At 41.1% G+C, this 14221-nt stretch overlaps 1 protein-coding gene across 1 annotated transcript in view; it reads right to left on the reverse strand.

Annotated features, from left to right (window-relative positions):
* The window catches only part of olfml2a (olfactomedin-like 2A), a 32756-nt gene that overhangs the window by 9173 nt on the left and 9362 nt on the right, over positions 1-14221 (reverse strand). The window contains exons 2-5 of the mRNA XM_022207344.2: positions 10527-10790; positions 8080-8187; positions 7781-7957; positions 5293-5539 (exon numbers count right to left, since the gene is read on the reverse strand). Of these exons, the coding sequence (XP_022063036.1) occupies positions 5293-5539; positions 7781-7957; positions 8080-8187; positions 10527-10790 (796 nt within the window). The remainder of the gene's footprint in view (positions 1-5292; positions 5540-7780; positions 7958-8079; positions 8188-10526; positions 10791-14221) is intronic.

Below are 14221 nucleotides of genomic sequence, written 5' to 3' on the forward strand. Positions count from 1 at the left end.
AAATAAAATCAGAATGTGATTCTGTTAAATGATCTGGAGAATCCCACATGTCCAGACTACAATTCCCCTTTATAAGATGAATGGTTTTGCTGTTGTGCTACACAGCACCATGTTGCACTTTGTCATGTTTTTCATTGTGATTTAATGAACAGTCTGACAATTTTTGTAACACTGTGACAGAAGATTCAACAGTCATATCCTCTCATTCACACAGTGATCAAGGAGGTGTGTAAATGTGTTCTGCTACTCGTATCCCTTTTCACGTTTACAGTCCAGTGCAACACCATGGATGACTGAGCAGAGTTCTTCCATTTGTGAGACAGAATAATTGGAGAGCAGATCGTCCACCAAGACTGTTGCTCCAGCTTACAATTTTACTAAAAGTGGACCAGATCCTCACCACAGTGTAATGGGATCTTTCTTTGCACTTTCTTCATTTATTTATTCATGTATTTCTGTAACTATTTCTCAACTGGGTGGGTGGTCCTAAAATCAGTCTAAAGCAGGATTGGGTGGCAGGGAGAACCAGACAAAAGTGCGCCATTAACTGCAACCTCCTATCTTACAAACATTTAGACATACACTACCATTCAAAAGCTTGGATCACTTAGAAACGTTCTTATTTTTTAAAGAAAAGCTGATTTTTAAAAAAAATGAAGATCACATTAAATGAATGATAAATCCAGTTTAGACATTGCTAATGTGGTAAATGACTATTCTAGCTGTAAACGGCTGATTTTTAATGGAATATCTCCATAGGGGTACAGAGGAACATTTCCAGCAACCATCACTCCTGTGTTCTAATGCTACATTGTGTTAGCTAATGGTGCTGAAAGGCTCATTGATGATTAGAAAACCCTTTTACAGTTATGTTAGCACATAACTGTAAAAGCGTCAGTTTTCATTAAAACATGAAATTGTCTGGGTGACCCCAAACTTTTGAATGGTAGTGTAAGTCCTCAATAAGGCCAAAACCTGCCAGATGATTTCAGTTAGGAGGCCTGTTTCAGTGGAAATGTCTTGAATGCAGGCTTCCATATTAATGTGTGTTTCCTGTAAGGATGAAACGGCCAACATATGTCCACAACCTGCTTATTATTACTCATGTGACCCCTGCCACATTAACATGTCATTCAAATGTGTGACCAGTCAGTTCATGTTTAGCTGATTGGGTCAGCTGTAACCAGACCTATTTGTACAGAACTCTATCAGTGCTGGAGAATGGCTCAGGTGCACCTCACTATAATTCTGCTTTAAGGGAAAAACTTTCAGCAGAATGTGGTGACGGTGTCACTGTAAGGTAGAGATGGAGGAACTGTTTTGGTGGAACATGCAGGGAAGCAGCGCTGTCATTATAATGACCAATCCACTAAAAGAACAGACAGGATTCAAAAAGGCAAGACTTCACCAAACTTTCAGTCTGTAGGTTGTTGCTCAGATGCTGTGTTCTTGTTTCCCGTAGTGACACAGAATACACAGAAAGTGCTGTGTTCCTTGCTGTGCGACTGACCCTCTGTCATGACCCCAGCTTCCTAACAAGGTGGAATATGTGGAAGATTGCATTTCATCGCACGCTGTGGCATGACAATGAGGTTGAATCAAATACTGAGTGACCCCGAGCTTTTGAACGGTAGTGTAGTAACACATAAATATTTAAATGAATAAAAGTTGAGATATATCAAATAAAGAAATGTATTAATTAAAAAAGAAATGTAAATTTACAAAAATGTATATAATAAAAGTTATACTATGGTGATTTATTAATAAATGTAAACAATTTATTTGAATCTTTTGTTTCCTTTTGTCTTTTCTTTCTTCTTTTTAGACCAAAATGTATTAATACTTAACTTTTGTTTGCATTCAATATTTCCTTTATTTATACTTAAGTAATTTTTTCTCATTCTTATTATGATAGCAGGCTTTAACTGTGACCATTTGGACAGTGTGCTGTATGAGCTCAAGCTGGAAGCATTGGAGGCCTTTAGCATCCTGTGATTGTCAACACACTGCTTGAGGGAGTTCTGGATAAAATGAACGGAATTCTTATTTTGTTTCATTATATTGCTTAAAAGCCCATACTGATCAAAGCTTTGCTCCATTCTTTGAAATTGAGGTTTCAGTAGTCACTAACCCTTTTGGTAAAAAGTCAGCATGCTGTATCAAAGGCCGCCTCCGTCTGGTCGTCATATGCTGACGGTGTTTGATGCCAGACAGATGCAGGGAGATTAGAGCAGTGCTACATAAGCAGAACATCTTCCTGACATGCAGACTGAACACGTGGACATGATGAGAGTTCAAGGAAACAATATTCAGAGAAGATTTTACACATTTAACAGTTCTGGGTTTCACAAAGTTGTTAAGCACTTAAAGAGTTTTTAAACTGCTCCTCGACTTAGATGGAACACAAATTCCCAAACCAAACTAGGGAGCTAAATTAGTTACAATTAGTTAGTTACCAATGGCCAAGCAATGCAAAATGAAAGGGGACTAATTATTAACAGACAGAACATTGATCTGTGTTTAGTAAAGCAGATGGGATGCATATCGTACTTATTCTGTTTCTTTACTACAGTGTAGATCAAAGACCTTTTAAAAATGTTTTGAAAATGAGATGATGCCAATTAAGCTCTTTTTTAAAGGCCATGCAGGTTTTTTTGCCTGCTTTGGCCCACACGTCTGTTCCTGAATGTTTACTATTCCTGCTAACAAGTTCCAGTTTCAGCTTTTGATATTTCACAAAGTAAGTTTGCAATTACTCATCCAGGAAGTCCTCGACTTACATCGGAATTCTGCTCTTACGGCGTGACATAAGTTGATTTTCACTGTAACTCACACTCTCCTATGTGTCAGCAAATGTAGCACAATCCAGTGAGGCATACAAATCGTACCGGCAAATCAAAACAAAGCCATCTTCCTCTTATAGCGCTGCGTGACGACGTATACGTATGTTCCGCTCGCCAGCTAGTTCCATGTAACCAGTTCTGACGTAACGATGAAACGCTATAGGTTGAGAGCGTCGTAAACTGAGGACCCGCTGTATTGCTGTCAGAGCTGCATTCTCACTGCATAATTACTTTTCAAGTCAATCTACATGTATGTGTATGTGGATATTCTCAGACACTCTATGTAATCCTAAGAGCTTCAGTAAAAAGGTACTGGACTTGCTTCTGGAGTTGCTTTTGACTAAAGCACCCAGGGATGTTTTTTTATGTGGTATGTGAGTAGGTGGGTTCTCAGATTGGATGTGTGATGCACTAAGAGATAAATATTGAAGCATGCACAAATATTTTAATATTTATGATTTCTTCTTGGTGCTGCACAGGGGCTTGGTGGGTAGCACTTTTGCCTTGCAGCCAGAAGATCCCCGGTTTGCATCTCGGCCTTACTGGATCTTTCTGCATGGAGTTTGCATGTTCTCTCTGTGGATGTGAGGCTTTTCTCCAGGTTCTCCAGCTTCCTCCCACAGTCCAAAAACATGATGAGGTTAATTGTTTTTTCTAAGTTGCCTGTAGTTATGTTCGTTTGTCTCTATATGTAGCCCTGTGATAGATTGTTAGCTGTCCAGGTGTCCCTTGCCGTCATCCTCAGTCAGCTGAGATAAACTCCAGCCCCTTATGACCCTAATGAGGACTAAGCGGAATATAGATAATGGATGGATGGATTTCCTCTTCTTAGGGTTTGGATTAGGTCTTAGAATAGACAGTCAGGTTGCAATGCATGATCGTCTAAGTTGATGGATGTTGGGTGCAGTTTCTGTGTGATTTTGTGAGACACTGTATAGTAGATAAAACGAATGTTTCTTTCAGAAACTGCCAATAAAAGACTACTTATTTTTCCAGCTCACCACTGCAGTGTGAGGTTTTGTCCTCTCTGTGCTTCATCGTGTCACAGTGCTCTTCACCTTGCAACATCTTTTTCAGACTTTATAGACTTCGTTAAAGATGTTAGAATTTATAGATTCTGTGTTTGCATGTCTGCAAAGATTTTTGTGAGTCTGTGTGGCCTAAATTCCATCCTGTTTCGACTTTGTGCAAGTCTGACGCATGAATGTAAACTGAAATGATTGCGCTGTATTTCACTTTAATTATTTTTAATGTTTTTCAGCCAAGCACAACAAACAAAGCAGCTTTTTCTCTTGCGTCAAGAGGTTGTTATCATATTTTCATATCTCCGATTGTGGTATGTAAATATGACCAGGACTTTAACTTCAATATGAGTGTTCCTTTTTTATAAGGTACAGTTTTCTAGATGCATTCTCCTTTGCAGCTGCATGATTCCTGAATCTGCTTGACAGTTAACATTTTCCTCAGTGAACCCCAACAAAACTGCTGATACTGGCAGCTCCCAGTAAAAATGTGTGTCATTGTGTCTGAATTTGGTGATACGCTTAAAAGCATGAAGGTCAATCAATCTTCCCGGGCTGAATGGAGGTTCCTGTTCTGTGCTCTTTGCTACAGATTATGGAAATGCAGCCGAACAATTTCAGTGATTTAACAAGGGCGGCTGGGCATTCTCTGATTCACATACATGGCAGAACACACGGTCTGACAGCGTTATGTGCGTGTGCCCTGTATAAACGCAGCATACCTATTCACTCAACTAGACTTAAAGAGGATTGGAAGGAGTCAGGAAATGTTTTCTCTGTGTTGGTGAGGGTCCCCACATATTACCGTGAGGAGTGACGCTGAGGCATGTCATGGACATGGCAGCGCTGCTTTGAGACAGCATTCCTTCAGCTCCATGTATTTTGTCAATAAAAGATTTGGATTTCCTGCTCGGTGACTCCACCAACAATCCAAGTGCGCTCTGACTGGAGCAGCTTTGCTAAAAACAACACTGGAATAATTCTTTTATTGTGGGGATTTTGTGTGCCACACAGCGCTGGATTCCTCGTTTTATTGCCTCGCACTTAAGTGGAACATTTGCAACACAATTACAGCCTTATCTCACACTTGTGTAAAACAACATCCTAAGGAAAACTTTCTACTGTTCTCTGTTGGAAACTAAAGCAAATGAATAAAAGCTCTGGTTTTTTGACTCCACGGCCGCTGGCTGCTTCTGATCCAGGAAGGTGTCATGTGGGGTCAGATGAGAATGTTAAAGAAACTAATTTGGATCATTTTCAACACCCACAGTGGATCACACACAGATGATCGCACACAGATGGGAGTGCAAACTCAGCTAAAGTGTGAGCACACTGTTTGCTTTAGCTCATAGAGGGTGGATTTCTATGAACACAACACTATGCTGGGAGAGTATACAGAGTGTCCAAGCCAAGCTGAAAACTCTCACCTCCTCTGTGCTCATCCTCATCGTTTTTGGTTGCCTTGTAGTATGTGATGCCCCTCACCACACCAGGCTGGTGGCCAACCGCCTTGGCTTTGGCCGTAGGGTCAGGCTTGACTGGTTTTCCAGGTTTAATGACGTCTTTCTTGGGCTTGACGATCTTTTCTTTGGGTGGTTTGGGAGGGGGTTTGGCAGCAGAGGTCTTTTTGTTGGGTATCTTTACGGCCTCCTTGGCTTTCTCATCGTTAGTGTCCTGTAAAGACATTCGGGTTATGTCAGGGCAGTTGGCAACGTTGGCTTGTGGTTTTATATTGTTGACTGTGTTTGTGAAAATGGGTGATTAGCTTATGTTGCTTAAAGACTGAGTCCAAAACACCACCACTAGCAACAAGAAGTTCAACAATCCAAGTATATATAGATGTAATAGTAACATTCACATTGCTCTTTTCTTTTGTGATATGGTCTGTGGTTTGGTCTCCATCACTTTGTGGGAAATATCTGTCCCTTTAGCACCTAAATGCTCCACTATGCTCAGATGTTCCACAGCTAGCCATTTGGTGCTGTGAAGGTAGTGTACACTGATTTTTTAGGCTTTTTTCTTTTAATGACAACAGACAGCCATGAGCAGCAATGATATTGGGCTGGACCAAATATTTTAACCCTCTGTGCCCCAAAACTTTCTGTTGGGTTCGAACGGTAAATTAATTCCACCAATTCCAAGTCACAATTGAAGTAGTTTTACTCACTAGATGCAGGTAGCAGTTACAAGTCTGCATCTTGGCCAGCTGTCTCAGTCAGCATCTAGACTATTCTAGCCTGACTCAACAGATTATAGGTTGTGGGTATTAATCTGCCATTGGCCACAATTTTCACACTATTTTCTTCTTCCTTTCTCCTATATACACACTGTCATTTTCAAAATCATTTTCACTGTTGGAAACAGCAACAAAAACCCTGGTGCAAGCAATATACATTTAAAATTTGAAAAGGTTTGGATCATGCAGTAAGGCAGCCCGGCTAATTTTCTTTTCAGTGAATTATCCATCGTATAGACGATGCTTGCCTCCCTGCATGCATGTGTTTCACCAAAATGATTCCCTCAACACTACTCTGGGTAAATATTAGTGCATTCTCAGAGGAATGAAGGTTAGCTGCAGCAAGACAGAATGCATGTGTGTGAATGAGAGAGAAGTGGAATGGTGAGGTTACAGGGAGTAGAGATAAAGAAGGTGGAGGATTTTAAGTACTTTGGGTCAACGGTCCAGAGCAAGGAAGAGTGTGGAAAAGAGGTGAAGAAGCGTGTACAAGGTCGGAATGGGTGGAAAAAGTATCAGGTGTGATAAAAGAGTATCAGCAAGAATGATATGAAAGGTGTCCAAAATGCTGGTGAGAACAGCGGTGTTGTTTGGTTTAGAGACAGCGGCACGGAGGAAAAGACAGGAGGCAGAGCTGGAGGTGGCAGAGATTAAAATGTAGAGGTTCTCTCTGGGAGTGACCAGGATGGATATGATCAGGAATGAGTAGATCAGAGGGACAGCACATGTTAGATGTTTTTGAGATAAAGCCAGAGAGGCCAGACTGAGATGGTTCAGAGATGTCCAGAGGAGAGAGAGTGAATATATTGGTAGAAGAATGCTGAGTTTTGAACTGACAGGCAGGAGGCCTAGATCAAAACCAAAGAGGAGGTTTATGGATGTGGTGAAGAGGACATGAAGTTAGTTGGTGTGAGAGAAGAGGATGCAGAAGAGAAGGTTAGATGGAAGCCTGTGGCGACCCTGAACTGAACAGCCGAAAGGAAAAGAAGATCTTTGGTGCATACTGTTCTTGGTTTAATGAAACCACTGTGCCAGAGCTTGTCCCCCTAAACCAGAATGTTAATGAGGAATGACAGACCATTCTCCACAGCATTAATTTGGTGCTACAGAATGGTCTGGCTGTGTGAGATTTGTCATGTCGCTTTCCTGAATCAACACAAAGTCATCTACCTTATTGATCTTACTGTCTTTGCTAGCAGCTGTTAAATTCTGCTCTTCAATGTGCTACTGCTGCCTCTAAGGGCACAAGACAAGCTGCTATTTACAACTTTACCCATGTTAACCAGTGCTATCTATTTTCAGGCATACTGGTTTGGTTTTGCCTTGTTTCATTGGAGAGTGTTACTGTGGACATTCCTTCAGTTTGACTGTGCTCCTTGCTTGTTCTTTCCCCCGTGTTCCTCATCTGTGCACTTCATGCCATGTGTTCCCAGTTGCAGCCTTGTCTAGCTCTTCAAATATTTCTACTGTTCTTTAATAACTGCTTCAGCTTGTTCTCCAGTTTTTGTTATCTTGCTGTATTTTTGGTCTGTTGTATCAGCTTAAGCAAAGTAAAGCTTGTTTTTTGTTTGTCAAACCTGCCTCCTGTGTCCTGTGTCGGCTCCACCCTGTCTTTGAACTGAAACCACAACAGGATGCTTGAAACAGAAAGCTTTAATTGAGAGTGTGCTGTTCCTTACCTGCGCTTTACTCTCAGAGGAGTCTTTCTGTAGCAGCTGCAGGCTGAGACTGGAGATCTCCTTCTTGATGCTCATCATAATGTTGGAGTAGTTCTCATATCTCTTAAACTGGTTGGTGAGGCTCATCATGCTGTCCCGAACAAATTCGTTCTCTCGTGTAAGGTTTGTCTTAATTGTCTGCAATATCACAACCATTACAGCAATTATTATACATAAAATAAGCTTCGTCCCAGTGCCTTGTCTCCAACTAGCCCTTTGATTTTAACTAAATGAGGCAGTGAGCGTGTTTGCTTTCTTACCTCCTCCAGGGTGTTCATCTGCGACATCACTTTGTTAATGTAGGAGTGGACTTTCAATAGATCCATGCTGTAAAGAGTTCCCTCAAGGAGGTCCACCATGGATTGGAGCTGCCATAAAGGGAGAGGAACTAGCATTATTCACCATCACCTGAATACAAAGTCGACAGCTTTATGTGACACCATTTGACTGCAGTAATATCTTAAGTACAAAACATTGAGCCCAGTTGCCATTACTGACATCCACACTGCCAGCTGAGTGCTCTCTGTTTGAGCTACATTCAGAGTTATAACTGGTTAATCTATAGGTGAAAACAGAGTCAAGTCAAACCCCAGATATTTAGTCCATGATGATAAAAGGAACCAGAAAATAATGCTTGAAACCTAACCCAGATTATTAACTGGATACTATTTCAGATCTTTTTTATTCAGATGATTCTTTAGTAGTGGTCTATATAGTCCAGACTACATCAGCAGCTACTGGCCTAAATTTGGCAAAGATCAATCATACAATTTATCAGTTTATCAGTCAGAGGATGATTCCACCACCATTTCCATTTGCAGGCAGATGGCTGTCTTCCCCGAAGGTTGGTTTTCGACTTTTTTTGCTCATTCGTTATCTATACACCGCTTTAGGGTTGTTGGAGGGGTGGGGTCTATTCCAGCTGACTGAGGGTGAAGGCAGGGGACACCTGGACAGGTAACAGGCTGTCACAGGGCTGCACATACAGACAAAAGATCACACTCACATTCACACCTACAGACAATTTAGAGTTAATTAACCTCATCATGTTTTTGGACTGTGGGAGGAAGCCGGAGAACCTGGAGAAAACCCACGCTGCACAGGGAGAGCATGCAAACTCCATGCAGAAAGATCTCGGGAAGGCCACGACGCAAACCAGGAATCTTCAAGCTGTGAGGTGAAACTAATCACTAAACCACTGTGCAGCTCTTTTGTTGCTCTAAATATGCTACATAGAAAATGGTCATTGCTGGTAAGATTGTTAAAAGTGTTTGTAATTCAACACTAGCTGCATCAAACTTTTTAATGTTTACTGCAGCCTATCATGTCTTGAAAAGCAAAGTCCTTCCAAGAAAAGGTATTTATGAATTGGCAGCTCAACTTCAATTACATGGGTATTGTGTTTTTATATTTTAAACGTACGATATCATACTTTTTTTGGGAGCAACTCTGGCAGCAGTTACTTATTTACACCTCCAATAGTTCCAGAGCAACCATGTCAGTTATCTGTTGTGTTCTAGGTCAACAGCTAAGTCCAACGCTCACTCTCCTTTTGCTCTGTTTTTGATCACTACCAATTGGTGAAGGAAATGTCTTGCTCTTTAGCTGCTAATTACTCCACTGTGTTTACCAGCTAGTTGCTAAGTGTGTCTGTCTGTCGAGCAAATCATTGATGGTGGGTTTAAAGAGTTTTTTTCACAGAAAAAAACTACCTGCTGTGGTCTTAAAAAAATACTTCAAAGACAAAAAGAGTGAACCCAACCAGTGAAGATGCAGGCTGGTCAGACAAACACTGAAGATAAAACTGAAGGGGAGCTGATTTAAGTCATAATTTCCTGTAGATTCATTTTATGTGTGCCCAAATTCTCTCACTGGCTAACTATAGATCATAGTTTGTTTTAATTTATTTATTTGAAAATTTTAATCTTAATACTTTCCCATCCATCCATCCATCCATCCATCCATCCATCCATCCATCCATCCATCCATCATCTTCCATTTATCCAGGGTTGGGTCGTGGAGGCAGCTTACAAAGCAGGTCGTTCTAGACGTCCCTCCCCCTGGCAACGCTTTCCAGCTCTTGCTTGGTGATCCTGAGGTGTTTCCAGGCCAGATGAGACACAATCCCTCCAGCAGGTTCTGGGTCTACCCTGGGGTCACCTCTCAGGTAGAAGTGCTTGGAAAATCTCCAAAGGAAGTCTCCCTGGATGCATCTGAATCAGATGTCCAAACTACCTCAACTGACTCCTTTAGACGTGAAGAAGGAGTGTCTCTCCTTAAAACTCCCTCTGGATGTCTGAGCTTCTTATCTCTAAGGCTGAGCTCAGCCCCCCTGCAGAGGAAGCTCATTTTGGCCCATGATCTCATTCTTTCAGTCAGCGCCCAGAGCTCATGACCATAGGTGAGGGTTGGAACGTAGATGGACCGGTAAATCAAGAGCTTTGCCTTGCAGCTCAGCTCCCTCTTCGCCACGATGGCTCGGGACAACGCCTGCATTACTGCTGATGCCACACCAAGCTGCCTGTCTCTATAATTGTGTTTCTAGGTTTGGAGATTCCTTGTGAGTAAATGTGTGAAAAGCAACAAGACTAAACATATGCTTGAATTGTCTATTTCCTCTAGACACAAAAACTCATGGCATCAAAATCATTCGAAACATCCTATGATCACATTAATTCAGAAATGCCTTTTAGCTAACTTTACTTACTTTTAGTAACTCAGGGGCCTGTTTCTTCAGCTTCTCCATCTTCCACTCATTCTCACAGGGGTTGAGAGATGATGGTGGAGCTGTGCATGAGCACTTACAGTCTGATCCAGAGCTGACCGTCTCCACTGTGTAGAAGTCCTCCACACGCACGCTGCCGCTCCGAAGCCGCAGGCAGGCGTCTTTGCTGAGAGGCCGCATGATGCACTTACAGCGGCAGTCAGAGCCTTCTGACGTCATCCGAACAGGCTCAGTCTCCCCAAAGATCTGGAAGACAGAACATGAACTGTCTCTTTTTTGGATCCAAAGGAAATGTTTTCTGAATCCCTTTCTGTCATGTCATGTGTGACATTTTGCAGTAAAGTATCTCTTAGAAGCTGATGTGGAAATGTGTCCTAATTATGGTCCTATTCTAAACAAACAGCCTCAGATGTCTGAGAAAATTTTACATTTATCAGAATTGGACATCGGTGACCTTGACAGAGCTGTATATTTGTCCAAACCCATAAAATGTTTCTGAAAGTATATGTTGAGCTGTGCTGTTCCTTCCTCTAACAGTGAATCCTGAGTTTTTCCAGTCATCTGTTCCATTGGCCTAACCCTGTTGGTCTTCCATGAATAGTAAATCAGTTTTTCTATTGTAGCGAAACAAAAGCAAGGGAAGGAAAGTGATTTTGAAAAATAACCACATGCTTCCCCTCTTTTGAATGTTAGCTGGTGTGACTCAGAAGAAAGCCTCTGAGACAAACATAACTCATTCAGCTGCATCACCAGCTGGCTTTTGGCTGCCGTGTGTGATGACAGCGGATTTGGTCACAGCTTACTTAATAAACAAGAAGCAATGCATGGCAGCCTGAGCAGACATTCCACACTTTTACTATCTGAGGAAAGTGCAACCTGACATAAGGTGGAGAGAACTTTCACACAAGAATTCAGCTACACAGATGTACTGCATATTTCATGAAATGTCCAGACAGCGATGGTGAGTTGGCAGAGTTCTGCTGGCATTTCAAATATATCACGCTTTATTTCACAGTAAAGGGGGTGCCAGTTCAAACACTGACTTCCTTTCAAATGGCCCGTTACAGCTGCCTGTTGTTGACTGATGTGAGGTTTGACGCGGCGTTTTATCTGTTGGGTTTTGGGATCAGTCAGAGGAGCCACACAAACAGCTTTTTAGCTTGATACTTCGCAAAAAAAAAAAAGTGTAGCAACTAAAATGATCAAATTTTCTTCACATTAAGCTGCTAATGATAATAAGGTCTACATGCTGGAAATTTACGACTTTGTAAAAGAAACTCCAGCACATTGATGCCAACTTCACTGAGCATTTGTCCTCAAAATACACTACTGTTGAAAAGTGTGGGGTCACCCAGACAATTTAATGTTTTCCATGAAAACTCCCACTTTCACTTATGTGCTAAGATAACTGCACAAGGGTTTTCTAACCATCAATGAGCCTTTCAGCACCATTAGCTAACACAATGTAGCATTAGAACACAGGAGTGATGGTTGCTGGAAATGTTCCTCTGTACCTCTATGGAGATATTCCATTAAAAATCAGCCGTTTCCAGTTAGAATAGTCATTTACCACATTAACTATGTCTACACTGGATTTAACATTCATTTATTGTTTTAGACAAAAAAATGCTTTTCGTTCAAAAATAGACATTTCTAAGTGACCCCAAACTTTTGAATGGTACTGTATGTCTGAAATCCTGAGCAAATAAAACTCACCTTATGAGCACAACTTAATACGCCATTTACATGATGTGTGCTGACTTTAAAAAAAAAAGTCATTACTTTTTGAAAACTGGACAGTCGTCATTGGAACTAATTTGGTAAAGACATTAACAATAGCATGATGTTTTCAACTGACAGTTGGTAAAGTATTGTAGCAACAAAGCGGTAAAAACAGAAAATGGATACAAATATATACGTTCATAACACATTAAGCTCTCCACTAATGCTGCAGTTTTTTCTTAAATCTCCCTTTTAAGGTGACATTTGTAAATGACGCCAAATTTTTGAACGGTAGTGTATCTGAGTAAAACAAACACACATTTCATTTATTCTGTTGTTTTCGTCTTTAGTTTTCTTGGTTGATCTTGGTGTAGGATGAACCATTGTAAGTTTTCTACACATTTTTAATGTATTGTCACACATCTTGCATGTTGTAAGTTGCAAATGCAAAAAAAAAAAGTACTTGTACTTGTATTTTATGATTTGTTTTATGATGCTCCTCTATTTTTAATGCTTGATGATTTTTATGTGAAGCGTTTTTGAGTGTTTTGGAAAGTGTTTATTATTATTATTATTATTATTATTGTTATTACTGTGTTGGTTATAACTGTGTTCCTCCCTCGGGAACACCCTTGATTTGAACCTGCTATTCAGAATCACACCTTTGGATCATGTGTTGGAGGAAGTTCAGGCTGTCATCTCTGTTCAGTAAGATTTAGAACCCTTTATAAGCCACAGGACAGGCGCACATGTGGAATCATTTCACAGAAATTCCTCATTAATGAACTGTGGCTCTGTCCTCAGATAACTGAAGCTTGGAGGTAGGATTGTATCCTGGGACCCTACAAACCAGTATCTTTGCAGTGGTGACCTTGTTTGTACAAGAGCTTTCTCAGAGGGTTAAAGAAAAATGTTCTAAGCAAACTTTTATAGAAAATCTTTACAAAGTTCAAACTGCTATAACTCTGTGCCTTGACAACTGAACACTAGTCAGCCTGTAAAATATTTCCTGTGTAGCTCTGGAGGAGTCTGAGAAAAGGACAATGGTGACGTCATACTGATGTAGTTCGGGCGATTCCAGTCGGAGCCTGGAGTCTGAAAAATGATTACATAAAACTTTTACAAACTTGGCTCCTTGAGTTACAAAGATGAGAACATTTATCAGACTCTGAGGGTTTTGCAACAAGATGATAATTGCTGTATTATGAAAAATGTAAGATTTTTTATTTTAAAATCTCAGGCAATTCTGCAGGAAATAATTTAAAAAAATAGAAAAAGATCAGCATATTCTGCATTTTTATATGGTCATGTCAGAAACAGAGTGAAGCGCTGCACTTACAGATGTAGCTTTGTGATTTGGTGATGTTAGGTTTGATGATGTCTTACTCAGTAGATTTCCATGGTTAGAATTTTAATACATCTTTGTTTTTTTGGCAGTGCAGCTGCAGGCTTAGTAAAGATACAGGGGGAGGAGTGGTGGAGGAGGTGGAGGCTCATTAGTGAAGGAATGCAGGCTGAGTGATGGTGAAGATGTGGAGGGTAGGGGGTGTGCTTCCCCTCCACTACAGCAGACATACTGGAAGGGGGTCTGATGCGGGGCAGGACTCCTGCGTGCAGAGCCGAGCCAATCCTGACCCATGTCAAGCGAAAAGGCAGCAGGTTGACAAATGCTACAGCCACATGAAAACAGAGTGGATTAGCAGATTAAACGTCTTTAGTGGAGCCTATGCCTACGGCTCTGCTGAGCTGCATTGTTCAGGTCCAGCCTAACCCCAACTTCTGCATAGCAACATCAGCTTACGTTGCTTTAAGTTGAGGAAGTCAGAGAAATTCCAACCAGATTTACTCTAGTGCCTCCTGTCTAGTCAAGAAGGACAAAGCCGTTACTCTGCAGGCTTTTCTGCAAGAGAGAGATCTGGCAGTAGCTCATCGTGAAAAATCCAACTCATTCTGCC

This window comes from Acanthochromis polyacanthus, chromosome 7, assembly GCF_021347895.1.
Source record: "Acanthochromis polyacanthus isolate Apoly-LR-REF ecotype Palm Island chromosome 7, KAUST_Apoly_ChrSc, whole genome shotgun sequence".
Classification (NCBI taxonomy): domain Eukaryota; kingdom Metazoa; phylum Chordata; class Actinopteri; family Pomacentridae; genus Acanthochromis; species Acanthochromis polyacanthus.